General features: G+C 40.4%; 1 protein-coding gene across 6 annotated transcripts in view; it reads left to right on the plus strand.

Annotated features, from left to right (window-relative positions):
- The window catches only part of MAP3K1 (mitogen-activated protein kinase kinase kinase 1), a gene marked incomplete at its 5' end in the record, with an annotated part of 101173 nt that overhangs the window by 81290 nt on the left and 3783 nt on the right, over positions 1-16100 (plus strand). For all 6 annotated transcript variants that reach the window (XM_084629028.1, XM_084629032.1, XM_084629031.1 and 3 more), the window contains 8 exons: positions 278-369; positions 670-859; positions 1238-2516; positions 4095-4247; positions 9762-9924; positions 12886-13017; positions 14066-14208; positions 14687-14818. In XM_084629028.1, the coding sequence (XP_084485154.1) occupies positions 278-369; positions 670-859; positions 1238-2516; positions 4095-4247; positions 9762-9924; positions 12886-13017; positions 14066-14208; positions 14687-14818 (2284 nt within the window). The remainder of the gene's footprint in view (positions 1-277; positions 370-669; positions 860-1237; positions 2517-4094; positions 4248-9761; positions 9925-12885; positions 13018-14065; positions 14209-14686; positions 14819-16100) is intronic.

Raw genomic sequence — 16100 nt, forward strand, 5'->3', positions numbered from 1 at the left:
GATGAAGGCAAGAGAATGGCTGGTATTAGATTTTACAGTAGATTTTTTAGGCAATGCATGATTCTAGGTGAACAATGCCAAAACATTTTTAAGATATAGAGGAAGAAAATGATGTGAAATCAGTCAGAATAATTGGAGTGTATCATAACTCATTAATAAAGAATATCAAATAATTTCCAGTCTATTGATATATCAGTTCCAGAAATGTTAATGATGAAAATGTTGTTCATTAAAAATATAAGATGTGGGATTTACTTTTGGTTTTCATTTCACATAGCCGCACAAGTCAACTTTCAGTTTCAACGCTGTTGGAGATGTGTAAAGGCCAAGCAGGAGAGCTGGCAGTTGGTAGAGAAATACTTAAATCTGGTAATAACAGCTTTATTATACATAAGCAATTATCATCATGTTTTGTCTGTAAGCAAACATCATGAATCATTTTAACTATATTGAAGAACGTATCAAAAGCCAGTATTGCAAAGGGAACTGTGTTGCTTTGAGAACTTTCTACTTTTTATTCAATTTTCTGACAAATTGGTTCTGTTTCTATGTACTTTATAACCATGCTGTCTTTACCTTTCAATAAGCTAGGTTTTGATCTGCCAGAATTTCATAGAATCTCGGTTGGGCATAGGTTTAACTCTGATCTTATAAATTATTTTTTCATAGGGTCCATTGGTATTGGTGGTGTTGATTACATCTTAAATTGTATTCTTGGAACCCAGACTGAATCGAACAACTGGCAAGCCCTACTTGGACGTCTTTGTCTTATAGACAGACTTTTATTGGAATTCCCTGATGAATTTTATCCTCACATTGTCAGTGGGGAGGTTTTACAGGCTGACACTGTAGTAGACAGGTACTTCTTAATTATTTCATTTCTTCTTCTCTGTAACTGAATTGTTGGCCAGGTCTTCAAAAATGGCTGCCTAAGTTATCCAAGGTAAAGGTTGACTTTAGCATACACAAATGACTACAGAAGTTCTTCATGCACAATTTAGACAGCTAATTGCCAGCTTTGAAAATTTGCCTTTCCTACTAAAAACATATACTGAAACACTCATAGGTAATTAATATTTTAGCTGTCAATGTACTGATCTATTGTTGATATGTATTGTGTAGATTGCTTCTATAATAGTAATTAGTACATATGAGCTTTAACAGTATTATTTATATTTTATAATATATATAAAAAATACACACACATATATAATATAATTTATGTATTTATTTTTAGGTATAAGAAGCTGCTGTCCCTCTTGAATTTTGCCTTGCAGTCAATTGATAATTCCCACTCAATGGTGGGTAAATTGTCCCGGAGGGTATTTTTGAGTGCTGCAAGAATGGTTGCAAGAGTACCCCATGTGTTCCTAAAACTATTAGAAATGTTGAGTGTGACCAGCTCAACTCATTACACAAGGATGCGTCGACGATTGTTGGCAATAGCAGATGAAATGGAGATTGCAGAAGCCATCCAGCTAGGCATGGAAGGGGTACATTCTGTGGAATGCAGATGTGATGACTTTATGCAGCTATCTGCCCCAGATAATTCTCCAGAAACAACACAAAGTAATTCTCCTAACAATACTGTCCAGTTATCAGGGAAAAATGGAAGAGGATTGGGTGATAAAAAATTGAGTGCTGGTCCAGAGGACATTTCTGAGACACTGGCTGGCATTTCTTTAGGACTTCCTGTTTCATTAGTAACCACTGAGCAACCAAAGCCAGCCATTCAAACAAAAGGCAGACCCCATAGTCAGTGTTTGAACTTTTCTCCCTCATCCAGTCATTCCCAGTCATTATTCCCAATACTGCCTTCTCCCTCAACCCCGTCTGTACCAGTTGGCCCTGTAATAGATATGTCTAAAATCAGACCTCAGGGATTCATTCCCTGCAAAATACCCTCAGCTTCTCCTCAAACACAACGGAAACTTTCTCTACACATTGAAAGAAACTGTTTTGAAAATAAAGAACCAGAGAAACTTTCCCCAGTTTTTACCCAGGCCAGGGCTATGCCATCCAGTCATATACACAGGCCAAAGCCATCTCGACCTACTCCAGGTGATGTGAGCAGGCAAGGAGAAGCCTCAAAAACCAATATGACACTTGATCTGAATGATATTTTACAGTGTGACAGCAGTAGCAGTTGTAGTAATGCAGTTATACCAAGTGAAGAGACCGTGTTCACACCAGTAGAGGAGAAGACTAGTCAACTGGATGTCAATGCAGAGCTCAATTCCAGTATTGAGGACTTACTTGAGGCCTCTATGCCTACAAGCGATGGCACGGTTACATTCAAGTCGGAAGTTGCGGTTCTTTCTCCTGAACGGGTGGAAAACGATGACACTTACAAAGATGATGTAAATCATAATCAAAAATGCAAGGAAAAGATGGAAGCCGAAGAAGAGGAGGCTTTAGCTATTGCCATGGCAATGTCAGCGTCTCAAGATGCCCTACCAATAGTTCCCCAACTACAGGTTGAAAATGGGGAAGATATAATAATTATTCAGCAGGATGTGAGTATACTGTGGTTGGGTGTGGGGGAGGGGTTGTTTCAGTTCACTGCCATTATTTAATGAACATCTAGTGTGTTCTCAACAGTGCACAGACATAAGGAGGACACAGTTCCTAGGAATTCAAATCAAATACAGATACAGACAAGCAGCTGCCAGTGTGAGTTTGAAGTACTGATAGAATCTTGTGGAGGTCATTGTTCAAATGTTTTAATAAGGTTTTTTGGAGGAAAGACATAATCTGCTGCACCAAGGAGATTTCCAGGCATAAGGTGACAGAAGAAAGTTTGAAGACAAGAGTGGGAGAAGGGTACAAAGCAATTAGAGGAGAACAAAGGGAAAGAAAGGTAGAGTAAGCAGAAGTGAGAACAGAGATTTAAGGAGGAACAGAGTTGTGCCAGGTATTTGACAATGAGATTGAACTTGATGCAGAAGTTGAGGGGGGAATTCAGTGACACAAGCAGGCAGCAGGAGTGAAAAAGAATTTTAACAGCAGTATATGTGGGGAGAGGAGCTAGGTGAGATATACGGAGGGCAGAGTTGAGAAGAATACTCACGCAATTACTCAAGCAATAGATAAGAGCTTTAGAAATAGGAATGGAGGGGAAAAGCATATTTTAATAGATATTTTAAAGGAAGAGCTGACATGATTTGATGAGAGCCTATATATGGAAAGGAAAAGAGGAGTTTAACACGGTTCTGAAGCCTTAGCGGCAGGGATAATTGAATTGTTGGAGGTGACAAAGGGGTGAGGGGTTGAATGGGAATTGGTGACACATCCAGTATAAAATGTCAGAGATATACGTATGCCAGAAATCCAGTATAAGATGTCAGAAATACAAAATGAGCAGAGGTTAGGGTAGAGAGGTAGATTTAGGTCTCCTCAAGTTAATTGAAACTTTGAGAGCAGGTGAGGTCAGATAAAGATTAAAATATAGAGGGAAAGATCACTTCCACTTTCTGTGCCCCTGTTTTCCCTCCTACTCTGTCTTGTATATTTAGATTGTAAGGTCTTTGGGGCAGGAACTCTTACTCTGTGGATGCCATTATGCCAGGTTCCATACCAACAATCTCAAATGGTGCTTCTAAGTGCTATGTAATAATAATGAGAGAAGAGTAGTGTATGAATTTGAGCATTTCAGGCCCTTTCTCTCAGCTTGTGTCTAAATTTAAGATGCATTTTATTAAACACCGAATTGGTTTGAAAACAAATTAATATTTAAAAATACATAATTTAAGTTGCTTTTCAAAAAGACTCTTACTGGAATATACTGGAATTGGTTCTTGCAGTTTGTAGTGTTATAGTCAGCTACCATCTTTGTATAAGCTAACTAGTTTTCTGAATACTTAAGAATGTGTTTTTTCTATTTGCTGTTGAGAGATTCTATTCCTAAACAAGGGCCATTCCCATGTTTAGCATTAGTAATCCCATGGTTTAGTGATCTCAAGCTTAAGGCTGATTTTAGGAAAATGCATCGACTGACAAAGGATCAGACTGTTGTCCCTAATTAACTTTAAAAGTCGTAGTTTTCATATAGGCACTTGAAGTTTTTAGATAGTTAATCTTAATTCAATTTGCAGACACCGGAAACACTGCCTGGACATACCAAAGCAAAACACCATTACAGAGAAGATGCGGAATGGCTCAAAGGTCAGCAAATAGGCCTTGGAGCATTTTCATCCTGTTATCAAGCTCAAGATGTAGGAACTGGGACATTAATGGCGGTGAAACAGGTATATGCTCTACTTCAGTGAGTATTTTCTAGAAGTTTAATGACTGAATAAACAGAGGGAAAGAAATTGAATAAAGATGTATTTACTTGTAATAATGTTTGCCGTTTGACATTCTCTGCAGATCCACAATGCCCTGCATTGTGAGCCATTGCTTGCTCTTCTGTTGCTTTGTTCTAGAATCCTGAAAATTAAAAGTTGCCCACGTTTCCAAATCCTCCCTATCTTTGGGTGTGGTCACAGAACCCACCCCTTTCTCTGTATGGTGTGAGTGTTACATTTAGATGGGTTCTTCCACTCTTAAAAGAAAAATTAATAGTTTGAATTTATATAGCTCTTTTCTTCTGTAGATCTTTAAATACTTTTGTGCCTCTACCAAGTTCACTCAGCAAGTCAGTGACAGAATTGAGAGTGGAACCCAGATCTCGACTCCCCATCCGGGCCATATTCACTGGATAGTTGTTTAGTATAATTGTTGAACTATTCTTTCTCTAGCAGTTAGGATTTTGCCCATAAAGTGGAGAAGATGATCTTGTTTAAGAGGTGATTCTTGTACCCCACAGAGTTATCTGGGTTGGACCAGCATCCTCAATATGGAAAATGCTTGGATGACAGTCTGCATGAGAGAGGAGCCACAAATGCAAGAGCTCCTTTATAGAGAAGGATTTAGGATCTGCTTGACCTCAGCAGAGATCATCTGCTTAAGGTGTTTCAGGTCTGCGAGACTTCAAAGTCTGGGTGTCGAGCTTGATATGAAGGTGGTTAGGTGGTGTTTAGTGGTCTGTGATATACGGAAGGTCAGACAAGATGATCTGGTCATCCCTTTTGGCCATAAACTCTGACTCTTAAGTTCTGAGATCAGTCAGAGAATAATATAAGACATACAGGTTCAAGGACTTTCAAATCTTCAGATCCAGTGTCCTCAGATCTGTCTCTTCTGAGTGGATGTCAGGTCTGTGAAGAGCTCTAAGTGCACTCTTCTTAGAAAACAAAGAGGAAGCAAAGTCTTAGGGAGACTTCCTTGCAAGATACTGCCCTTTCAAATCTAGTAAGGATTGAGAACCGAGGATCAGTTTCAGTTATGTCCCAGCATGTGTGGCCTACTCTGATTCCAGAGTGTCCTAGGGCAATAGAGCCTCTCCATGGATCTGAAATAGCAGGTTACTTTTACTGCAGCAGTCAGGAATTAAATACTAGCATAGTCTTCAGAGCCTTAAGCCCTCCCTCCCTCCTACTTCTTCAGAGATTAAAAAGATGTTTCTGGAATTGGAGAAAATAGAGGAGGATGAGGAGATGGGGGCTTTCATACCCTCCCTTCCAGAGTTGTGGATTCAAGGGGCATTCACATGTGTCCTCAAAAGTTTACTCCTTTGAAAGGGTTCTAAGACTCCTGTATTGTGGATCTGCAGACACAATATATTTAAACAATTACTGGTAAGTAACCCTTTCATTACTCAGAATCCATTCAGGGAGAACCCAGGAAGTCCTCTTCTGGTTTTCTCATCTTGTTTCTCTTCTCCCCCAACTCAGGTTTATGTAGGTGTTTCCCTTGATTTATATCTTTAAAGAACCCGCTTTCTAAATCCAGACCACTTCCAGATTCTATCAAAACCAAATGATTCCCTCTGATTCTTGCCCTTTTCTATAGTCAATAGTACTAATACTGAAAATTTGAATAGTTTCCTGTAAGGCACATTGCAAACATTAATTAATCTGTACGATAGACTGATGTGGAAAGATGGTAGCTAAGTGTACCATTTCACAGAGGAGGAGAGACTAATAGAGTTTTAGGGCTAATCTGCAGAGATTACTTCAATTGGAGCTGAAATGCTCAGCACTTCTGAAGCCCATGTCACAAGCGACATGTACAAGGTCACACAGTTAGTGACAGAGACAAGACTAAAACCCATCTCTCCCAATATCCTAGTCCAGTGGTCAACCAAATAGACTACAATGCCTCTGTTATAAAGATACTTAATTCGCTGTGGTCTCTGCAGTTCTTCACTTTGTAGCATTTACATTCTGAGACTTCTGAGTCCTGTAAGTACTTTAAAGCAGTTAATTTTCGAGACACTCTGTGTCCAGCAACCACAGCTCCAAGCATTGTACTTAAAATTATGTTTCATGTTCCCAACTGCTTATAGATTCCCCTCTTTGTGCCTCAGCATTGGCTCATAAAGTTAGAAAGCATCAACCCAGAGGATGAGCAGAATATGATACAGGAAGACTTGAATGACCTTGAGGACTGGAGTAATAGAAATGGGATGAAATATAGTCCAAAGTGCAAGATCATGCACTTAGGGCCAAATTTTGAAAGGTATTTAGGCACCTAGAGCTGCAGATAGGCACCTAATGGGATGTTTGAAAGCGCCTAAGTAGGTTAGGTGCCTAACTCCCATTGAAATAAATGACTGGCAACCACTGGGATTTTCAAAAGCACCTATCGGCATCTTTAGGTGCCTTTGAAAATGTGATCCTTCAGGACTAATGAACAGGAATCTCTGCTGTAAAATGGGGTCTCATCAGTTTGAAACAAGAGAGGAGAAAGACCTGGTTATATTAATGAATCTCAGGATGACTGAGTCACCATGAAAAAGGCAGATGCGATCCTATGATTCATTAGGGGAGGTGTTCCAGTAGAGGTAGGGAAGTGTTAATACCAATGTACAGTCCAACGCACTGGTAAGACCTCATGTGGAATACGATACACAATTCTGGCCAACCATGTTCAAGAAAGATGAATTCATACTGGAACAGGTGCGGACAATGACTACTAGGATGATCAGGAGAATGGAGGGCCTATCTTATGAGAGCTTGTTTAACCAGAAAAGCAAAGGCTGGGTGTGGGTACGATTGCTCTGTATAGATAGCTCTGGGGATAAATATAAAGGAGCGAAAGGTAATGTTGGCACATGAATAAATGGGTATAAACTAGCCATGAGTAAATTTAGGATAGAAATGTGTAGAAGGGTTCTAACCATCAGGGACTGAGGTTCTGGAGTTGTGGAGGCAAGAAACCTAACTGGTTTTAAAATAGAGCTCGGCAAGATTAAAAAGGAATTATATGATGGGATTGCCTGGACTCAGTGTTCCAGGAGGTCACTTGCAGACCTATGTTCTTATGACTTGTTCCTTTCTTGATTATTCTTGATGTCACTTGACTTTTTTTGGAAGAGTGTGGGGGGAGTAAAAAATAAAATGAACACTGGTAGAGTTAGAAATCTGTCTATCATCCTTGTGGTCTTCTTCCTGAAGTCTCATGATAGGTTGGCCTCATGAGGCATATGCTACATAACTGAATGCCAAAAAATGCTATTTGCTACTGCTTATGTAGAACAAAGACGTTTTAGGAGAGGAGTTATGTAAAGCTTTGACAATGAGGACATGAAACTGACACAGTATGCAAAAGATGTGAGGGGAAACCAAAGTAGTAATTAATAGAGGAAAATTATAAGACATTGTCTAAATGAATTTGTTAGGGTATTCAAACCTGCTATGAACAAGCAAGATTTCTAGAGCAAGAAGGACTTGGGCTCAACCTCCTAGAATTGTGGCTACCTTTATGGCAACCACCTCTAATTTATCTATATTGGAGAAGCATAAAGCTGTAGTATGGTGTTCAGTTCACACTCTTACACAGCGTTATTCTCTTGGTACTGAAGAGCAGTCCTCCTAGGAATTACTGCTATTGGTGAATCCCTTATCGTGGGACTCTGTAGAGAGAATTTGCTGAAAGAGATCAGAAGGTTCCTTTCTTGATAACCTTGAATAGAATAGAACCTTGAATAGAATAGTATATGTTGTCAGGGAGATTATGTGGCCCCAACTATTATTTACTGCTCCAAATTGGTGAGAATTCACAAGGCATGCTGCATGACTACTCTATCACAAGGGTCCTGCTTTTGGAGAACTCCTTTTACTGGCCTTTTCCCACCTGAATGTGGCTGGAGAAGGAAGTGCTGCCCATAAATGACACCCTAATTTTATCTGTTTTGAAAGGAATCTTCACACTAAAAGTAGACTCAGACCCTCACAAACCCCGTTTTTCAATTTTCTTCATGTTACTGTAGAGAGAAAAAGAGAGGAGACTTTTGAGCAGTCTCTCTTTATTTTCTTTTTACTATAGCAGCATTTTTTCTGTCCACGCAGAGTGAGGTAAAGGTCTGTAATGTTGCTTTGTGATTCCCAAGAATTTGGAATGGTCTGGGCTTATATTTATAGTCAGAATAGTTTAAATGAGTTTAATGTGCAAAGATACGAGGAGAATGATTGTTGGAAGCAGCCTTGGGAGTTACATCCCTACAGATCTTGCCAGCAAAAGGGACTCAAAAGATTTAAGACACTTGCAGTTCTGGACAGTGAGTAGAAGCAGAAAGGCATCAATATTTGAGGCTCTACAGAATGAGGCATGCAGCCCCATTAATCTGGTGACCAAAACCAAATTAACCGTTAAGGAAATGCAAAAGGAATCAAGTGGAGTGCCCCGGGGTCAGTCCTGGGGCTGGTTTTGTACAATATCTTCATTAATGATCTGGATGATGGGACAGATTGCACCCACCGCAAGTTCACAGATGACCCTAAGCTGGGGGGAGAGGTAGATATGCTGGAGGGTAGGGATAGCGTCCAGAGTGACCTACGTAAATTGGAGGATTGGGACAAAAGAAATCTGATGAGGTTCAACAAGGACAAGTGCAGAGTCCTGCACTTAGGACGGAAGAATCCCGAGCACTGCTACAGGCTCAGGTCAGACTGGCTAAGTGGCAGTTCTGCAGAAAAGAATTTGGGGATTACAGTGGGCAAGAAGCTGGATATGAGTCAACAGTGTGCCCTTGTTGCCAAGAAGGCTAATGGCATATTGGGCTGCATTAGTAGGAGCACTGCCAGCAGACCGAGGGAAGTGATTATTCCCCTCTATTGGGCACTGGTGAGGCCACATCTGGAGTATTACGTCCAGTTTTCCCCCCGCCCCCCACTACAGAAAAGATGTGGACAGATTGGAGAGAGTCCAGCGAGAGGGCAACGGAAATTATTAGGGGGCTGGGACACATGACTACGAGTAGAGGCTGAGGGAACCTGGGCTTATTTAGTCTACAGAAGAGAAGAGTGAGGGGGGATTTCATAGCAGCCTTCAACTATCTGAAGGGAGGTTCCAAAGAGGATGGAGCTCGGCTGTTCTCAGTGGTGGCAGATGACAGAATAAGGAGCAGTGGTCTCAAGTTGCAGTTGGGGAGGTCTAGGTTGGATATTAGAAAAAACTATTTCACTAGGAGGGTGCTGAAGCACTGGAATGGGTTACCTAGGGAGGTGGTGGAATCTCTAGCCTTTTAAGGCCTGGCTTGACAAAACCCTGGCTGAGATTATTTCGTTGGGGGTTGGGTCCTGCTTTGAGCAGGGGGTTGGACTATAGATAACCTCCTGAAGTCTCTTCCAACCCTAATCTTCTTTGATTCTATGAAAGTATGACATTAAATTCAAAACTATTATCTAAGGTAAAATTTAAATGTTTTTGTGAAATAGGTGACATATGTCAGGAACACATCATCTGAGCAGGAAGAGGTAGTCGAAGCACTGAGAGAAGAGATAAGGATGATGAGTCATCTGAACCATCCTAATATCATTCGAATGTTGGGTGCTACATGTGAAAAGAGCAACTATAATCTCTTTATAGAATGGATGGCAGGTAAACAGCATTCTGTACATAGCATAGGGGTAACCAAACTGCTGGAATAAAAAGCAAATGCACATCTGTTCCTCTTATAGGAAGACAGTAATTTTCCAGGGTTTTCACTGTGTTACATGAGCTTTACGATTTGTGACTTTCCACACTAATATATTTTAATGAATGACTGCACTTTGCACATTTATTAGTATACTTGTAAGCACCAGTAGCCAGCAGTATTTTAGGTTGCAAAATAGTATAACTCTTGTGTCTTCAAATGATCGTACTGGTATCTTTCCAAAATACTCACCTTTTTTTTTTTTTTTTTACCTGGAGTTTTCCATCCTTAAGGTGAATTTTATTTGGGAAATTCAAGCAAAAATCCTTTCACCTGTTCCTGAATTATGTGTAGTGGGGAGGGATTTCTTGTGAAAAAATTCTACCCACACTTTATGAATGGGGCTAAAGCAGATGAAGTTCGTAAGTTAGTAGTGACATAGTCCTTATTGAGGGACAACTATTCTGTTTTCATTTAATGGAAAGAGTGGGTTTGATTTTAACAGAGCAGTTCTCAAACTTCATTGCACTGCAACCCCCTTCTGAAAACAAAAATTACAACTCAACCCCAGGAGAGGGAACAGAAGCCTGAGCTCACCTGAGCCCTGCTGCCCAGGGGCTGGATAGGGGGGCCACAGCTGAAGCCCTTGTGCTTTGGCGTCAGCCCTGTACCCCAGCAATCTAACGCCAGCCCTGGCAACCCCATTAAAATGGGGTCATGACCCACTTTGGGGTCCCAATGCACAGTTTGAGAACTGCTGATTTAACAAGTATACATTTGAAAATTCCATAGTAAGAATGTGCAATAGAAAATGTCTTGATGCTCACAGGTGAGCATTTCAACACATGTGCACAGTTTAAGAGCACAGTTGTTAGTTCAAGAGATTTATAAGTTCTGTGGGCTGAATAGTTTCAGATTTTCTTTTTTTAATCTCCATGTACTCTCTCCTCCCTCTCCGCTCCCCCACCCCCAAAAAAATTAGACTGGGAAATTGCATACAAAAAAAGTTGTATTAATCCTTAAACACTGCACATCACATCTCAAAAAAATCATGAGATGGCTATATCAAGAAAAGACCTGTTATTCAGCTGCTCAGTCTGGGGAGAAGTTCTGTGCTCCAGGAATGCAGACCTCAGTTGATGCAGTTTTAAGATATTTTATTCTCAACTGCATAGTATCAAATACAGTGAGACTTATTTAAAAAAAAAATCTTTGCTAGAGCTACTTAGGATGCTCAATATTTTTATAAAACTATGTTTACTTAGGAAAAATACAGTAACCCACTACCAGGCTGGAGAGGTCCCCAAAGACAGTTTAGATTAAAGTGAGTTTTCTAAAATAGGGGTTTACCAGTATAGTTCAGTAGAAACGTGTCTTGTAGTTATTCAAAATCCAAACACTTATGGAGTGGTATCTTAATGACAAGTAAGGAGACCATGAAAGAGAGCATTGTATCTTCTTCAACAATTATGTATCCTGGTAGACTACTCAGTATTATCAGCCATCTAACGTGCAAACCTCAAGTGGGTATCACTGAATGTAATGGCGCAGAAAACACTTTCCTGAAACACCAGCAGAGTGAAAAAAATGCAAGAGAAGAAGAGCTCTCAAATCTTAAAAAGTCTGATTTTCATGAAAAAGTAATGTATAGTATAGATAATGTCAGGAATGGTCCTCACATTTTACTTATGAACAGGTAATATTATACTCCTGGGGGAATTCTGCGCCAAAAAATTAAAAATTCTGTGCACAATATTTTAAAATTCTACATAGTTTATTTGTTAAAATAACACAATATAATCATGCCAGTTTCAATTATTTTGGTAATCTGTCAGCAAGTATATCTGTAACAATACAGACCAAAAAAAGATTCTGGTAATTTTTTTTGGCAAATGGATTCCTTACTAGGCATATTTTAATACAGAACTTTGAATAACTCATTTAAGTTACAATACGTAACTGTATTTCCTGCACCAGTCAGAAGCAGTCCCAGGTGCCCCACTCTGTCCTAACTTGCTCCACGGGCCAGGTGCTATGATGAACTTCTACTTCTGGGGAAATTCTTTGCCACTGCACACACATACAATTTTTTCCCCCACAGAAAATACATTCTGCCCCGCGAGTGCTGTAGTTCCACCTTTTGCCCACCAGCGGCTGCTGTGGCACCGGAACAGCCTGTTGCATCATGCTGTTGTCTGCTCTGGCGCCACAGTGGCCTCTGGTGGGCAAAAGGTAGAACTGTAACGCTTCTGGGGCACAATATTTTCTGCAGAAAAAAATAAAATTCTGCGGGACACACAAATTCTGCACATTCACAGTGGTGCAGAATTTCCCCAGGAGTAGTAGTTATCAAGAGTAGATAGAGGAACACTTGAGACACGCAAATATTGTCTTTAGAAAACAAAAATTATAGAAAAATTGCTTTTTTGTTTTTTTTCCTGTTAAATTAAAAAAAATGTAATTGCATATTAAATATTTAAATACAGATATATAAATGGTAAGAAAAAGAGAAAGTTACGGTCTAGGCTTGTTTGTGTTCTAACGTCTCCATTTACAATAACAATATTTTAAAACTGTTGCTCTTCTTGAGAAACTTGGTACAGTAAATTGAATGAATATCTGTAGGTTACTTTCCATCAGCAACAGAACTCTAACTTTTATAAGGCTTTTCAGTTTTTCTTTTTAAAGGGATATTTAAGGCAAATAGTTTTAAAATGTGTGCTGAGCAGCAGTTGGAAACTCCACGGTTGTGCTCATGGTAGATTTCTTTGCTTATATAATGCATCACACATTTTTGAAAAATTGAGTTACTAGTGTCCAATAAAATCATAGAAAAAATTAGTCCAATTATGGCAGCCAAAGCTACCTAATGCTAATCATGAGTATAAATATTGGAGAAAAAATATAAACAATTTATCTTCCAGGGGGATCAGTTGCTCATTTGTTAAGTAAATATGGAGCCTTCAAAGAATCAGTTGTTGTTAATTACACAGAACAACTGCTGCGTGGCCTTTCTTACCTCCATGAGAATCAGATTATCCACAGGGATGTCAAAGGTAAGAACTCTTGATTGTTGTCTAATAAGAATTCAGAAAGCTTCTTTGTTTGGGGGCAGTTATTATCTGTGTCACTCTTATTGGAGATGAGATCTATGCTTGATTTGCCCAGTTGCATTTAGGAACCTTGAAGCTACTAAACTGCATCCAAACATTCATGTAGTGCTTAAAGATATATAGCTCCTTACATACTGGAGACAGGTGCTGATGCAAAAGGTTGATTTAGGGATGAGCAAACTGGTTCAACAAACATAAGCAAATCAAACCAAACTCAAATCTTTTTGAAGGTTCGGAAATGTTCAGATAGCTTTTCTCTTAATTTTTCATTATTGGTCACCAGTTGGTTTTCTAGATATATATTTGGCCCCGAGGCATCTTAGTATTGAGCTCTTGGTCTCAGCTTAATTTTGTGGGTGTAAGGGATTCAGATGAACATCCAAAATTTTGGTTCTTATGATAAGGAAAACCTCCAAACCTGTGGAATTTTGCTTACAACTAATGTTGCTGTAACTATCCAGTAAAGATCCAGTAGGAACACCGAAGTCTCTGATTTCAGGCTTACTGTGGCAGTTTATATTCACACGTAAGATATGAGAACAAATTTCAAGGGAATGCTTTCTTTGGCCCCCTCTTTCTGGAGTTATTTTCAAGTGGATGTGAGCCACTTGCATTCAGATAGAAGGATGTAAGGTTTATAGGAGATCTTATATAGGTAGTTGTATAATGCCTTCACTAAGTTCTAGTCACCACCCTCTTCCAGGGCTGTACTCTGCTTCCTACTCTTACATTTGCCCCAGTTCTGAGGCTTCATACTGCTTCTCAAAATCTTTTCTCTCATATTCTCAGGCCACTGTGTAATGTTATCTAAGTATAATGGAGACAGATCACCCACTATTAGACAGTTCTGGGCAGTATTCTGTTCTTAGCTCCTCATCTCCTTGCTTTCATGGGTTCGTCAGACCCTTAGTACTTTTTTAATACAGATAAGTATCTCATTGTGTTTTTGACAGAAAGCCAACTAGCAGTGTTTTTGTTATGCTGTTGACAGGTGCCAATTTGCTAATTGACAGCACAGGTCATAGATTAAGAATTGCTGATTTTGGAGCTGCAGCCAGGTTGGCGTCCAAGGGAACTGGTGCTGGAGAGTTTCAGGGACAGTTGTTGGGAACTATTGCATTTATGGCACCAGAGGTAAGAAGCCACTTTGAAAAATTTTGGGGGGGGATGTGTGTTAGAGCTTTGTGCAAATAATTAATTGAGCCAAATGGTAACAGTATCCATAAGTGAAGCAGAGCTTCATATAACCTCATTGTCATAAAAAATTGGAATTATATGTTTTGTTGCTATCTTGGTGTTTTCCCTTCCCAGATGGTTGTTCCAGTTACTCTGACATGGACCACATCTTGACACATTGTTCCTTCATGCAAATGGCCACTGAGCATTCTTAATTACAGCACATTAATTGTTTGTTTGACCAGGCCCTTTAATTGTTCTTGTACTTGACACATGGATAAAACTTGTCAATATTTACACCCTTGTTAACTCACTTAACCCAAAATTGTATTTAAAATGCTCTTGATTTGGCTTCTGTGTGTATAGAACAATGCATGTGTAGTGTTAGTGGCATGGAATTAATTAGATTAAGCCCTGATATATCTTCCTTTTGTAGGTACTGCGGGGCCAGCAATATGGAAGGAGCTGTGATGTATGGAGCGTTGGCTGTGCTATTATAGAAATGGCTTGTGCTAAACCACCTTGGAATGCTGAGAAGCACTCCAATCACCTTGCTTTGATATTTAAGGTGAGATACCTTGTTGTATTGTAAATAAGTTAAGCAAATGTTGGCACTTCAGTGCTTGATTTCATGTATAACAGTGTAGATTTTAGGAAGAAATAAGGTACACAGTGAAGAATAATTACAATGCTTCCTTTTTATATAAGGCTTTTTATTACAAATGCTACAGTAATGTAAAACTGCTACATTCTAGCTACAATTTCCTCTGGGTTTTTTTGAAAAATGATTCACACGCAAGAATAGCCTCTAGAGCAGGGGCGGGCAAACGTTTTGGTCTGAGGGCCACATCGGGTTTCCAAAATTGTGTGGAGGGCTGGTTAGGGGAGGCTGTATCTCCCCAAAGAGCCAGGCATGGCCCAGTCCCCGCCTCCTATCCAACCTCTCCCGCTTCTCACCCCCTGACGGCTCTCCCAGGACTTCTGCCCCTCCAATCCCCCCCCCCCGAGAGCCCCCCTGGGATTCCCTACCCCATCCATCACACCCTGCTCCCTGTCCCCTGACCACCATCCCCACCCCTGAGTGCCCCCTGCTGCCCCATCCAGCCCCCCCTCTCATTCCTGACTTCCCCCTGGGACCCTTGCCCCATCTAACGACTCCTGCTCCATCCAATCACCCCCCCCAACTCCCCTGCCCTCTGTCCAACGCTCCCTGCCCCCTTACCGTGCTGCCTGGAGCACTGGTGGTGCTACAACCGGGCCGCCCAGAGCATCGGGTCAGGCCATGGCTCCGCAACGGCGCTGCCTGGCCGCCCAGAGCATTACGCTGGTGGCGCAGCGCGCTGAGGCTGTGGGGGAGGGGAGACAGTGGGGGAGAGGCCGGGGGCTAGCCTCCCAGGTCAGGAGCTCAGGGGCCAGGCAGGAGGGTCTTGCGGGCCAGATGTGGCCCGTGAGCTGTAGTTTGCCCACCTCTGCTCTAGAGAGGAGCACTATACTAAGATATAAGTTGGGGGAGCAAAGCAGGAGTGATGTCACTGACATATATCATTGGTTCCTATTTTACTGTTTGTTATATCACTATAGTACAAATTATAAAATTGAGGTACATTCATATTTTATAATTTGGGGAAGAATATCCTTAACTAAAAATTGATCTTTAGCATTCAGGTGTCCAGCCCCAGAGGACTAGAGTAAAATAGGCATCATTTTGATGGACTTGCAATCTCAGAGCATTGATTAAGGATATTAACCACATTTTTTTGGCAATCAGAATTCTTATTCAATTAAAAAAAAAACTCTAAAAATCTTAATAGAAATAACATGAATGAATGAAAGAATAAAATACTTCTATA

Source organism: Lepidochelys olivacea (genome assembly GCF_965140295.1).
Source record: "Lepidochelys olivacea isolate rLepOli2 genome assembly, chromosome: 5".
Classification (NCBI taxonomy): domain Eukaryota; kingdom Metazoa; phylum Chordata; order Testudines; family Cheloniidae; genus Lepidochelys; species Lepidochelys olivacea.